General features: G+C 42.9%; 1 protein-coding gene across 1 annotated transcript in view; it reads right to left on the bottom strand.

The window, feature by feature from the left end:
• Positions 1-14,062, bottom strand: part of MAD1L1 (mitotic arrest deficient 1 like 1) — a 352,256-nt gene that overhangs the window by 168,056 nt on the left and 170,138 nt on the right. The window contains exon 13 of the mRNA XM_027683662.1: positions 13,600-13,656. Coding sequence (XP_027539463.1) covers positions 13,600-13,656 — 57 coding nt within the window. The remainder of the gene's footprint in view (positions 1-13,599; positions 13,657-14,062) is intronic.

Here is a 14,062-nt window from a genome sequence, read left to right as displayed (position 1 = left end):
ATGACATAGCAAACACCCACAGCAGGTTAAGAAATATGTTTCTTGTTCGTTCTCTCTTCTGTAGCAATTATTTAAAGAAATAGGGAGATGACAGGTGAAACATAAAATTATAAATTTATCTCCTGACAGCTAGATGAAACAAAACTTTACTTTAGAGACCTGATTTTCTTGGTATATTTATGGCATTTGTCATTTCTGACCCATATCTGTCCCCTCCAAACCAAGTACCCTGAACCTCTGCAATGCCATAGACCTGTTGTTCCTCACACTCAACTCCAATGGGCTTCAGCACTGATGAAACAAACCTTTCCAGAGCATCCCAGTGCCCACTGCTGTCCACACTCCATCTTCAGAATGAGACTTATCACAGGTCAAATCAGCCTTCCCTCGACAACCACATATAGGAACTTCTGAAAATTTTAACACACTGCTCAAAATAATGATCAAATCTCTGTTCAGGTGCCTCATTTTGGGTAATAAAGGACTCAAAATCTAAAGTATTTCAAACTCACTGCTAAAGTAGGATTTGCATGATGAAGAAAAAGGGGCTGGTTTATTCGCCCACATCATGTACACACATTTCACAGAACACATGCTGGAGACATACAGTTATTATTTGAATAATGAGTGCATTTTAGTGAGGGGCTGATACAGCAATCTTACCCTGATGAAGTGTGTCTGCACGTCATTCAGCATTCTTGGAACTGTAAAAAGCAGGAAATGCTGAATCCATTATAAATGTCTAAAGGTTTATTTAACAATGGGCTGATGCAACATCCTTTGAAAGGCCTTCCTCAGCAAAAGGGCTGATTTTGAACGGCAGCGATAAATAGAACTGAATTGCACAGAGCCAGAGTGGAAAGGTGAACTGAGAGGTTGTGTTTGACTACAAGTCTCAACACAGTTCAGGAAGCCATTTCAAAACATAAATATTTCAAGTGTATGAAAACCAAGCAAACTCGGAAAGGAAGAGTGTACACTAAAATAGACAAGAACAGAGAAATGGGACCCCAAGTGTGACCCATACACTGAGGTTTGAGAACAGGCAAACCAGGACTTTCATACAACAGTGATGCTATTTGTGCTTCTCTCCATAGGATGTAGCAGTGACTAAGGATCTTATTTGCCTCTCTTCCCACAAGGCAGCACAGCAAGCTTGGTGTTGTCTATAAGCTCATAAGTCCAGCGTCAGGACAGAAATCAAACATACATGAACACCAGGGAGTTTAATTTGGGTGTCCAGCAGTAAGACACCATACTGAGCACTTCCAAAAGCAGCACCACCTCTTCCATACGCCCATCCCACTGGCATTCTGGAGGGTTGCTCGCCCCAAACATCTGCAGAGAAGGACACATGAGGAGAACTAAGCCTCACCAGATTTCTTAGTGAAATTTACTCTTCTCCAAAAAGTAGGACAATACTTGCAAACCAAAGTATTACTTGCCATTTAGAAACAGGCTAAGCAGCCCAGGATTAGTTGGTACATTTTCTTGGGAAAATTAATCCTTGATGCCATGGTGAAACAAAAGCAATAAAGCCAAAGAAAATCAGATATTCAATAAAAAGTGGTTTAGAACTACCTATTTCCCACTTGGCTGAAGCAAAAAATAATTTATTTTTTTTTTCCTCTCGAAAGGCAAAGGCTGGCTGGATCACAGTTGCCAGTCTCTATGGGTTCCACCATCTGTAACAAACTTGCTGTGCTTTTATCACTGAGAAGACAGGGCTAGGAGCAACCTTTCAGCAAACACTTCCCTAAAAATGTACTCATACATATATATTATTGTAGATACACGCACACTGGGAAATGGACATATGCTGACTTCTGCTTCTCTCCAATACAGTCTGGATTGTGGCTTTTCTCCTCCTGTTGCAGTAAAAAGAGAGCAATTTTTCAAGTTTATACCAAATGTCATTCTATTTCATTTCCAAATATAATCTCCCAGAGAGAAGGTTCGCTTGCCCTATTTCCAATCTCTAAAGTTAATACACAAATTTATATTCCTTTCTCCCACTCGCTCTCCTAAATTAAGAGGTGTAATTACTAGGAACGCTTGCTATAAACGAATAAAGTGCCAAGGGAGAAGGAGCTGTCAGCACTGGACGTCTGCAGCAGCCACCCTCCTCTCTCTCCCATCCCTGGAGGATCCTGCTTATGAGGCAGTTTCTATCTTTCCCATTAGCAGGGGTAGCTCCCACACAGGAGCAGATGACAGCTCCTCCCTTTCCAGGCAGGACAATCATAAGGAAAAGAATTACAAAATTAACTTCAGCCTGTCAAGGAGCCTGGCATGGGTGATTCCTCCCAAACCCACCTTTTGCCTCTCCCCAGTCCTGCTGACCTCTCAGGGACGTCAGGGTTCCTTAACGACAGCGGAGAAATGCAGATCTGTGATCTAAAAATTCAGTGCCAGTCTCATCCCTCTCCCCCCTCCCCATCTCCAGCACCCTCTCCAAAGGAAGATTGATTATTATAATCAGACTTAGCTCTGACACAGCATTTGCATTTTCAAAGCACAGCATAGTCATTAACTAATTCATCTATCCCAAGGGAGCCCTAACGAGCATTCACCTCTCCCCTCTGATTCCCAATCTGCAGGCAGCCCACAGCTTTCCTTCCAACGCCTCCCCTCCACATTGTGTGGCACCAGCACAACTTGGTGAAACTCCAGACGGGCTCAGTGAGCCAAACTCAGCCCTTCTGCAAAGGAACAAGAGGAAGAATGCACAGACACCCTATTTAAACCAGTTATCCTAGGGTTTCCATGTGTAATCACAGCGGTACAAGCTATTACAGGAAAACAGTTTGTTCTGCAAAATAAGGCAAATGCAAAAAGGGTCTCAAAATTACCACACTCCTGTATGAGCAGCATCAACCATGAGCCTGAGCTGCCTGCCCACTTGCAAGCATGCAAAGAAGGAATCCTCATCATACCACACCCTCCAAAGCCCTTCCAACTCAGAATATTCTGTGATCTCTGTAACCTGCCCTTGCAAAATGATTGAGGAGAGGTGGTGGTGGAGGTAGAACAAGATGATCTTTAAGGTCCCTTCCAACCCAAACCATTCTATGATTCTTTTTCACAGGTGGGGAGTATATGGTGAATATACAAAACCCACAGCTGCTCTGGAAGGAGCCCATTCCTCTGTTTTGAAGACAGATGCTTTGCTGATGCTACAGCACATCTGGAGGCAACTGCCCTGGGCCCCAGCACAGACTCCATGTCAACAGTGCAACATCGGTCATCACGTGGGTACCAACAGTTTTGTCTTCCTCTTTGTCCCCCACTATATGCTGTATTTATTTCTTTTTGGTAGCCTGGAATGGGTGCAAGACGTGAGTTTGGAAATAAACACTACCAGACATTTCAGCCGGATGGAAGCTGCCTCAGAGCTCAAGATTAACAACCCTGGAAAGCTCACAGGGAAGAAGAGCAAACATCTTGTGCGAGAGACATACCAAGCAAGGGAACTGGAGATGTTAATTTAGACCTATGAGTTTATTCAAGTATAATTACATATTTCAACCCTCACTCTGAGAAAGGAGCAGACAAGGAACCTCTTCCTCTCAACCTGTCGTGCCCACGCTCCCAGGCGCTGCTGTGAGACCTCACTGCCACTGCGTGATGGCAAAACACCTTGACAGCTTCACGTCCAAAACCCCTCTCTTTGCTCTAACAGCTCATTCTGAAGAAGGATCACCTCATTTCCATGTTCATTCAGCTCAGAGCTCTCTGCTGTTATCAGCCTCGCTCCACCACTTTCACCAGTGTGTAGATGACTGTTTCCTTTAATTACTACCGAAAGCTCCTCCCAGCCAGGGAGAGCAAAACAGCTGGTGTCCACTGAGAGAAGGAAACTCTGGAGTAATTAGCCTTAAATGGCTGACACCTCCTACCCATTACTCCTGGTTAGAACAGCAAAACACAGAATAAGACACTCTTTAGGGAACCTGTCAAGGTGCCAGACTGAATGTGTCGCTTCCCTGTCCAGTGCGGACGCGGCACAGGCGCAATGGAGCTGTTTGCTCTCAAGAAGAGCATCACACAGGCCATTTCTTTCATGCAGGAGTAGGCATTTTTGCTAGAATCAGTTCTTGTAGCAGCTGTAATTCACAGGCAAAGCAACAAATAAATCTGCAAAGATGTCATACCTCCTTCGTACAAAGTCTGAATACAGTTTGTTTCCTGAAAATATAGCCTCGAGGAGTTTCCGGAGCACTCACTCAACAACTCTCATCAAACGGGAGCTTGTAATCCCACCTCTCACTCCCCCCTTCAGTTTGCTTGTTGAAAAATCATCATATAATAACCAGTCAGAGAAGAATCTATGCAGTTACCAGGCACCTAGGAAGATCAAAGGGGAAAGAGGAATCCAACATCCATTTTTGTTCCTTTGTTTTCTAACATGAATACAGTGGAATCAATCCTGCTTAATACTGCAAGAGAGCAGAGAAACCTTCACTGAGTGCTAAACTTGAAAATTGAACTTAATCTTCTTTCTCTGACTCACATGGAACAACACACAGTCTGTACTTCAACACGCTTTTAGGAGCAGCTCTCTCGTTCCCACTGCAGCTCCAGCCCAATTTTGCAGTTCGCTACAGCTGGGAGCACTGTTTTCTGGCATGTCTTGGCAGAGAGAGGAAGGGTCACAGCAGGGGCCAGCAGACCTTGCTGTTCAAGGTGCTTTCTGAACTTCCAGAGGTGGGAAATATGAGGATGGGGCAAGGGATTCAGCTATGGAAAAGCAGCAGCTCTCCTGACAGAGCCTCCCAGCTGCCTTCAGGGAAGGAGCAGAGCCTTCACGGAGTCCTGTTCCCCAAACCCTGTCCACAGAACAGGCTAAAAAGAACAGGTTTAATGCTTTCTACCTAAATGACCCATCCTGGGGTCCACCTGTGACAAAAAGCAGTGAGTTTTTAATGTGTAAAAAATGAGAAATCTCTCTCCTCATGCCAAAACCCAAAGGTTACAGGGACCTGCCAAGGCTGCTCTGCCCGTTTCAGCCTCTCAGGATGATGCCTGTGCTGCCCTTCAGTTGCCAGCAGCAGTCACAGAACGAAAGGCAAACAGCAATTCCCTCTCAAATACTGTATGTTCAGTTCTGGTGCCAAAGCAGAAGCCTGGCATTTTAACCTTTGGTGAACATGTTCTTGCTGCCACCAATAATAAACTCCGAGGTCCAGCTCAGAGGGAAGGTGTAATAGATGTGCAGGGATGACATTAGCACTGAACACAGCATCAACAGGACAGGGCCTGGCAGGAGCTCGATTTTATACAGCCAGTCTTTAGAGGTTAATGAAATATTCATAAATAAGTTAAGATTCTCCTGACAAGCTGGATCCTGTAATACAACAAAGAGTTGTCAGCCTTAATTAAGTGATTCCAAAGAGGCAGGGCTCTGCCATTCATTATTTACCAAGAGGTCACAGGAAAAATTCTGCTCTATGATCTTCTTGTCTCTGTGGATAAATTGGGTTTTGCAGCTTGTGCTGGAGGACCCTGCTGCCCTCACAGACCCCAGCCTGCCATGGTTACTACCCACCCCCAGCATCCAGCAGCCAAAGGCAAGAAACACTGGGAACGAGATCTTCTAAAGGCACTGAGACACAATAAGATCGAAAGTAAATAATGTAGCAAGCTGACTAAGCTGTCAGTATAAGGACTAAGTCTTGAAACTTCATTTTTTTTTAAGCCTTTATCTCCCTTTTTGTACACACAAAGCCAGCCCCAGGCAAGAAGAAAAGTATCCAGCAACCTTTGATCTGCAGGCACATCCTCTGAACATGCCCTTGGTGCCCCCCCAGATCCCACAGTTAGAGAGCTTCACATCCCTCTTCGTGTTCAGGACAAACTGTGCCTACAGAATTGGATTTCCTGGATCAGATCTCTCAGAATGGTCCTCTTCTGATGCAGGTACAACTTCTCATGACTGTGAAAGCAGGAAACCAGTCTCTATCCTTGGTCACATGGAAATTGGAAATAAATTACTACTAGAAATAAATTACTACTGTTCAACAGCCCTCAAGTCTTTCTTTCCCTCTCTGGACGTGGAAAGCACATGTTGCTTCTACACCTTCTGCAAGCTGCCTTTTAGGCAAGGCAGAATAAGAGATCAGAAATGAAGGAACCCAAGAGGTATCCTGGACCTCTGACTTGGTTTTCTCAAAGTGCTGAACATAACATGAAGCCCCTGCATTCTCCAGGAAATTTCAGCTCAACTAAACTGAACTATGTGAGTCTGATGCAGCCCATAAACTTCTTACAGGCTCTGTGAAGATGAATGGAGCTAGGAAAACACAATACTTGCATGACTATTAAATATGTCTTTTGTGTCTCAAGGCTGTGCCTACTAAAATAAAGCCTCGGATAATATCCCTATCCCATTCTCATTCAATTAAGTAACCCAGTGTAACTCAGATTTTAGTGACAACAGTGACACTGACAAGGACAACTCCAGCTGTAGCAGAGCATCATCCTCTGCACAGGAAAATGATCCACCTTTCTCCTGCTCAACAACCAAAGAGGAAAAAACCCTACCCCCTTCTACCTCCCCAGTCCTTGCTCCTGTTATAATTCTGCCTGTCAGCAGAGATGGGGTTTTAGGGGTACATCTGTAGCATGGAGGCCCCTCCAAATGATGGGCTGGGAACGGGGTCAATATATAAGTACATCCCACCTGAGCTGGAACTGCTGTTCAGCTCTGGGTCAGACCAGTCCCCAAAATTTGGCAGTATCTGTCCCACAGGGAGCCAGAGAGAGGAGCAGCAGTAAGGCAGCTCTCCACTTCAGGCAGCCACGTTTCTTCCTTCTGACAGCCCTAACCCCATGTCAGCTCTTATCGCCTCCGAAGAGCAAATGAAAACAGTCCTGCTGAAACCAACCAGTGCTGCCGAGTTTCATAAAACTTTCACATTAATGGATCCAGCAGCAGGTTCATTTGGGTAATGGGACTTTTAAACAGAACGTTTATTTCTTTTTAATTTGAAGGGAATGTACTATTTGATCCCATGTGCCCGGCTAGATTTTTAAAACAGAGATAAACCACAAGAATTGACTCACTAAGTCTCTTCTTCTAACCTAATTAAAATAGCATTGAGATACTAATGTGCAGCAGTGTAATGTGCTGATCCCCTCTCCAGTTTACAGGCAGTTTGTCAGCACTCACCCAACAGAATTCCAAAGCTTTCTCCACGCTCACATCACGTGCAACAGATGCTTCTGATGGTGCCACAGTTTTGTGTCTTGAACGTGAATTTTCCAAGAGGGAATGTGCAGCAGGTACAACACCAACTGAGGCAGTTCATCATTCCCTATGCTAAGAGGGGGGGGGGAATAATCCTGCCTGTTCCTCAGAGTTCACCATATTCCTACACGGTGGGGAATAGCAAGGACCTGTTTTAATGTACTTGTTTACAACAGGCACTGAGAGAGAGCTCTCTAAGAAAGGGGAAAGGAGAAGAGTCACTCTGAGTACTCTCATCCCACTGTTTAGGGTTCACTCCACCTTCAGAGCCAAAGCTCCACAGTAAAAACATCGGGAGGAAATTTAAAACAGGGCATCAATAACTCCTGTACACTCACCCCCTTTTTCCAACAACTCCCAATCTGACTTAACTGAATCACACAATACAGTGAAGAACAATACAAACACTGTGAAGTATACACAGAACAAACAAGGAACTAAAGGCTCTGCTGAAGTAAAACTACCTGATAGAGAAGATGTCTCAGACATATTCAAAGCAAACATAATTCACTGAAGATCCTGGGTCAAAAAATATAAATGCATGAGCACAGTTACTGATAGCACAGAGCAGGGAGGCTTTAGCACAGAGGGGCATAAACTGATCAGAAAGAGGAAGCTACATGAAAACTCAAGGAACAGCACAGAACTGAGCTGTCATAGCGCAAATCACACAACAGCTGGAACATCTCCTATAAACTGAGTCTTCCTCAGTCAGAAACTAGAGAGGAGGACAAAGAGTGGGGTAGATGAACTGATCCCAGGATGAACATCAGTGCCATGTGGCAGTGGAAATGAGCAATATCCTGGATACAGGTCAGCTCTTCCACCACAGATGGAAGAGGTACCTGCCTGTACCCCATGCTTCCATGGAAGATACTTTTGTACAAGATACTGCTGGAACATCACCTGGAATGGTGGGACTCATCTTCAAAGGAGACACAGAAAAACGGGAAGAGATTTAAAGAAAGCTGCAGGATTCATGAGGAGCCTGAAGAGCCTGTTTTAGGAGAAGACTGCAAGAGCTTGATTTGTTTAACCTAGACAAATGAAAGGCTGGGAGAGAACAATTGTTCTCTATAAATATGTCTCAGCATAAATATGAGGGAGGAAGAACAGTCACTGTAGTTTAAGGAGAACATTAGCACAAGAAAAAGAATGGATATTAACTGCACATATATTTTCAGTTGGAACTGGGAAGATTTCAGCTGTCAGAGCAGTCTTTCAATGACAGTAATGGTACAAACAACCAAAGCAGTTTCAAGACAAGCTTGATAAATTTATGAACTGAGATATATGCTGCAATTGCCTCAGTTACCGAAGGACTGGACTTTATGATCTAAAAGTCCTCTTCCAGTCTTCTGTTACTATATCATTTCATTCTGGATTAACTTCTTTTGCTGTCTCTTTATAACCAGATTCATGTTTTTCAATCTGATTTGAGAACTGGATATTTCCCTAAGATTGCCTCACTAAAACTATTCACCCTGCTCCTCAGCCAAGTGCCACGCTGCTCATCTGTCTTGGGTTTGCTAACCTCACACAAGGTGCTAGGATAAAATCTGTCCCATGGGAAGGAAATCTGCTAAATCAATTCAGAAATTATGAAATACACTTTTGATAGATGGAGGCCTCCTGCACCCGTCGGTTGACTCCTTCCCCTCCCAACCTGTTGGTTCTACGTATGTTCCAGTAAAGCATTTTTATTTATAACTACCATGGTTCAGCTCTCTAATCTCACATTTAATTGACTTCCTATTATAGATAATACAGAGAATTTACATTTCCACTAATGAACATCACTTTTGTTCTTATGCCTGGTCTGTTGTATTTCTTGCTTTATGTTTAATAACTCTTAAACAAGAATTAAATGAGTGCTATTGGCCAGTTATCCAGGGCAGGTCTTTCTATATTAAAGTTCACGTTTTTCTTATTATCATTGTTATTACCTGCAAATTAAAATTATGGTAATAATTTTTCCAGGTTGCCTTCCATTCAACAGCTAGTTCCCAACTACATCATGCACAGTGTTCTCTGAGTTTATTTCCTTCACACACTCTCCTTTCTGTCTCCATTTCCTCCTCTGATAACTATCAGTGTAGGCAGTCACTGACATTTAAGTTAATCCTAAACATTATGATTTCATCAGACTGAACACATGATTTGGTTCTTTAACTATTGCTGACCTGCTGCTCTTAAATAAAGGTCTCCTGTTCTCTGCAGAGGGTTAACCAACACTTTTCCTCAAGGCACGGAGTATTCATTATATTCATTTTAAGGTGTCTTTATTGCTTCTGCAAGGACACTCAATTTATGCCACTCATTTGGTGACAGCTGCATTCTTGGACTTCAAATCTTCTTTACCTCCCACCCTGCTAAGCAATTCTTCTGATTCATATATCCATCCTTTTTAATCTGCTGGAGGGTGAAATATAATTTGTTCCAACGAGCAGTCTATAGATTTCAGAGCCCACATGGGCCAAGCTGTCTTCTGAAGATGAAAGTCAAAAGATACCCAGGGCACCTCAGGGCAGTGAAAATACAGGTGATGCTTTTTTAATACCAAGCTGACTTCCCTTAGGGATTAATGATGGAGAAAAAGAAATCTTGACAGGAATGCCCCGTGCTACAGAACCAGACTGAAAGAAAGAGTAAGATCAGAGATCACAGCTGTTGCTTGGATGGCAACCTTGAGCCAAACAATCTCCTCCTGTCTATAAAGGGATATGAAAAAGGCAAATGGAAATTAGAAAAACAAGCACATCTTCTGCTTCCCTCCCTTAGGGGAGGAAAGAAAAATAATATAACAAACAAGAAAGCATTTTCCACAAATAATATTTTTGTGTGAGTGAAGCTTGCTCTCAGCTTTAGGCCAGTAGAGCACTAAACTAACATACCATAAGAAATAAGATCCTGGCAGTACAGAACAGGGAGCCATATGTGTGAACTCTCTGAGCAATTTCCTGGCATATCCTGAAGATACAGACACTGGAGCACCAGTCCCAATAAAGAAAACTTCCAGTGCTGATAAAATTGTCAGAAAAGTGCACATGCATATGAAAACATTGCAGGAAAAATGTGCTTAGGCACCAAAAAAAATTCACAATAAAAAACATTCAGCAAATAAAAGAGACAAACCCCACAGATCTGTGAGACAGCCCAGTGACCTGAGCCCTATCAGAGTGGTGACCTGTTATGTATCACCTCTCAGAAGACTGTTCCCTTACAGTGGAAACACACCTAAACTGTGAATAAAGAAAAATAAATAAGCAAAGGGTTAGAGGGAGAGGAAAATGAAAGTTTCATTGTTAATTACACAGCACAATGATAAGGGTAATTTTTCTTAAATCAAAAAATAAATTCTAGGTTCAAGTTCCCTGAAGGATATAAAATATTAGAGGATTTTTTATGGCTGTAATCACAAACTCATTTCTCCAGCCACTACTGGCCGTGTCTAATTAGGGCAAAGTATGTTAATGATACAGCGGCACAGCCCAGAGACGTCTTCAGTTGCAATATTAATTGCATTTAGGGAAAGAAGCATGAATTGTGCTTATACAAGCTAATTAGTATGGGTTTGCTAATTAATACTGGAAAGTCAAACTGCCTTTGTCTTGTCAACTGCAATTAACTGAAGATGTTTAAATTTCTTTTCTTTTTTTTCGTTCCTCCAGTAGCACACTCGCTTTTAGTTGACAAGCAATGAAATCCCCCACTGGAGTTATTCATGACAGTCAGTGAGTGAGTCCATCCCATTTTCCTGTGGCAGGACCTTGTGCCCCAGCCTGGCACAGTGTCCTCTACAGCACACACCACCCTTTGTTTCATACTGTCCCCATGAACACAATTCCCTGAACCAGGGCCCTCTCCTCCAAGGACACAGAGCCTGCAGATCCTGTTTTATTGAGGCCACAATCCTATCAGATTTATCCCACAAGTGTTTTACTTTTAAATATTGCTATGTAAAGAGTGAATTATTTACCAGGGCATCTAAGATGCCCCCACTGCACACAAGGAAGACATCAAACTCCTCAGTGAGATGCAATCAGCCAGTTCACCAGCCCCACAGCACATCCCTTCATTTCCAGTGCCTGGGGAGGGTGGCAAAGCCATCAGTTCTCTTCAGGGTGGCAGCAGAGATGTCACCTGCACAGAGGTTCATCCCAGAAGCAGCCCAAAGACTGTATGATAGCACCTGACAGGTGTTTATTCCATTTCACTTAGAGCCATGGGCCTGTTTGCAGAAGAGCTGCTGAAAAGCAATACCCACATCTGTCAGCACCCAGAGCAGGACGAGCCCTTCTGCACCTGCAGCCACGGACACTCAGCATCAAACTGAGACTGGAGGCTCACAGGTAAAAGGCAGGAAAAGGAAGGTGAGATGCCAGGAATCCAAACCAGGCAAATAATTTTGCTGAAGTGTCACATTTAAAGGAGTCTGAAAATAAGGCCATCCAGGTGAGACACTGACCTGGAGAGGGGGGGGAAAAACCCATATAAAGAACATTTTGCTGGATGGCAGGGAGGAGAGTGGGGCTGATGGTATATCCACAGGAGCCCTTGGGCAGGCAGCTACAGAACAGCCCCACCCAAAGGGAACAGAGCTCTGTCTCTGCCAACATTGTAGAAGACACAGAGTGACACAACTTTCCCTACAAGGGAGATTTCAACTGGGGATGCAGGAGAACCATCCACCACCAGTGAAAAGAAGGCACTATACTGCCAGACTTTCCCTCAAAAGGGAAAAAGAGGGGAAAAAAAAAAAAAAAAACCTCTCTCTTCCTCTGTATGAAGCAATTTTCCTGTATTTACTGAACAAAATTCAAACTGCTGAATACAGCCCACACCTCACAATTTGCAATCCATCGTCTAAAGCACCACAGAAAACAGCCTGTTCATGAGAGGTTGAGGTAAACTTTACTGGAAGATCACAAGACCTGCAGTTTTCCACTGAGAAACCCTTGGGAATAGGCAGTGAACACTGACTGCTGCTTTATCCTCTGCTGATGGATGTTGCACAACATCAATTAATGCTTTAACACCAGAAGTTCCAGTTTCTCCAGCTCTCTGCTAGACTGTTTAATACAACAAATTTTTGAAGGCAAACAAACAACTCAAAATCCAGGCTTAATGAGCCCAAAAGAAAAACTCTGAAACGTTTAAAAAAAACCCAAAGCATCAGAACATTAAAAACACAACAGCAAGTTTTTCCTCTGATATATCCAGTGAGCACAATGCAAAATTGATTGTATAGAATTTGAAACTGTAACAAGGCAGCACGTAATGAGATCAGATGGTAAATAGGATTAATTCAGTTTTCTTTGGAAGTATCAGTTGTGAACTGCATCACCACAGAAAGCAGCTGGGCATACAAAAATGTTTGCCCACAATGTGAGACCACCCCAGAACCGGAATTAATTAACGCTCTCATTATGAAAAATCTGATGTTGAAACAGCAAGAGGCACAAATTAAAAAAAAAGATACCAACAGACGTATGGCAACCCATTAATAGCACAGCAGGGGCACGGCAGTCCTGCCCTCCAGTGCCCTACTAGAGTTCAGCACAAGTCTAAAAAGACCCGTGGTGAAACCATGGTTTATGATTTGGATTTTAGAACAGATATCTGTTTAGCACCTACTTACTTACCACTGATGCAGGCCTATTTTTTCATTAGTAATAAAATTAATCACATTTACAGAACGAGTCTCTACGTCTTGGATACTGCTCAGGTTTTTCTTGTGACTAGAAAAAGTTGCAGGAATCCCACAATTCACCCATTAGCAAAAACAATGGTTCACGAAATGGCTTAATGCTGACACCTCATTTATTCCTGATTATGAATAATTGTACACAATAGTCATGAAACTGCACATAAACTTTCCCGTCTGGTTTTGTGGCCTCTATTCTTTTTGGTCCTTGAGGGAAGTGCCAATAAAATAGACATACCCAGCAGAAAATTAACAGATACTGTAAAAAAAATAGTTTGTGATAATTCTGTCTTATCTCATCTCATTGTTCTTTGCACACTTGAGACTGAATCAAAGGCCCCCAAAGAAAGGAGTTAATTCAGTACAAAATTAAATGCTTGCTTCTGATCTAGAACTGCTAAAGAGAGAGGAAATTGCCAAAAAAAGGAAGACAGGCCACTAGATCTCATCCAACACTTTTTTGAGGTGAGTATGGAGACAGGGAGTGCCAAGACAGGCAGCAGCAACAGAAACTTTTACAATGCTTATTTGCTATTAATTTTGAAATATTTGGAACTGATCCATTGTTTAAATGAACTGAACTTTGCATATGTTACTGCCTTGTAAAATAACTTTAAAAAACAAGCAAAAATTGAACACTTACCATCTCTGCTCTTTGCTTGTGGTTTCCCACTTCTTCCTGAACCTGAGACAGCTGAGCCTTCAAGAGACAAAAAAATAGAAAATTAAGTCTAGGATGCAATTTTGGAAGTTTAACAAGATTGCACCCTGTCACACCACCCCCAACCCCCCTCCCCCCCAAATCACCAAAGACACTAGGACTTTCATAGTATTGGAAAGGAACTATAAGTGTTGGATCTTACTCTGTCTTATCAGCATCCCATTCCACAAGACAATCCTGTCCCAAAGAGCCTGTAACCTACGCACACTAGAAAGAACAGGTTTATTGCAGGGAAGAATTCCACTACATTAGTTAGTACAAATTTCCATCCCATGGTCCAGACAGCACATCCATTTCTTTGGAAGTTGGAGAAGGAGTGGTCTAAAACCCACCCTGTTTTGCCAAGCTTAACTTTAGAGAAAGAAGAGGTTTGGCTCCACAGCTC

This window comes from Neopelma chrysocephalum, unplaced genomic scaffold (assembly GCF_003984885.1).
Source record: "Neopelma chrysocephalum unplaced genomic scaffold, ASM398488v2 Primary Assembly neopelma1_65, whole genome shotgun sequence".
Classification (NCBI taxonomy): domain Eukaryota; kingdom Metazoa; phylum Chordata; class Aves; order Passeriformes; family Pipridae; genus Neopelma; species Neopelma chrysocephalum.
This window is presented reverse-complemented; position numbering and strand designations above follow the sequence as displayed.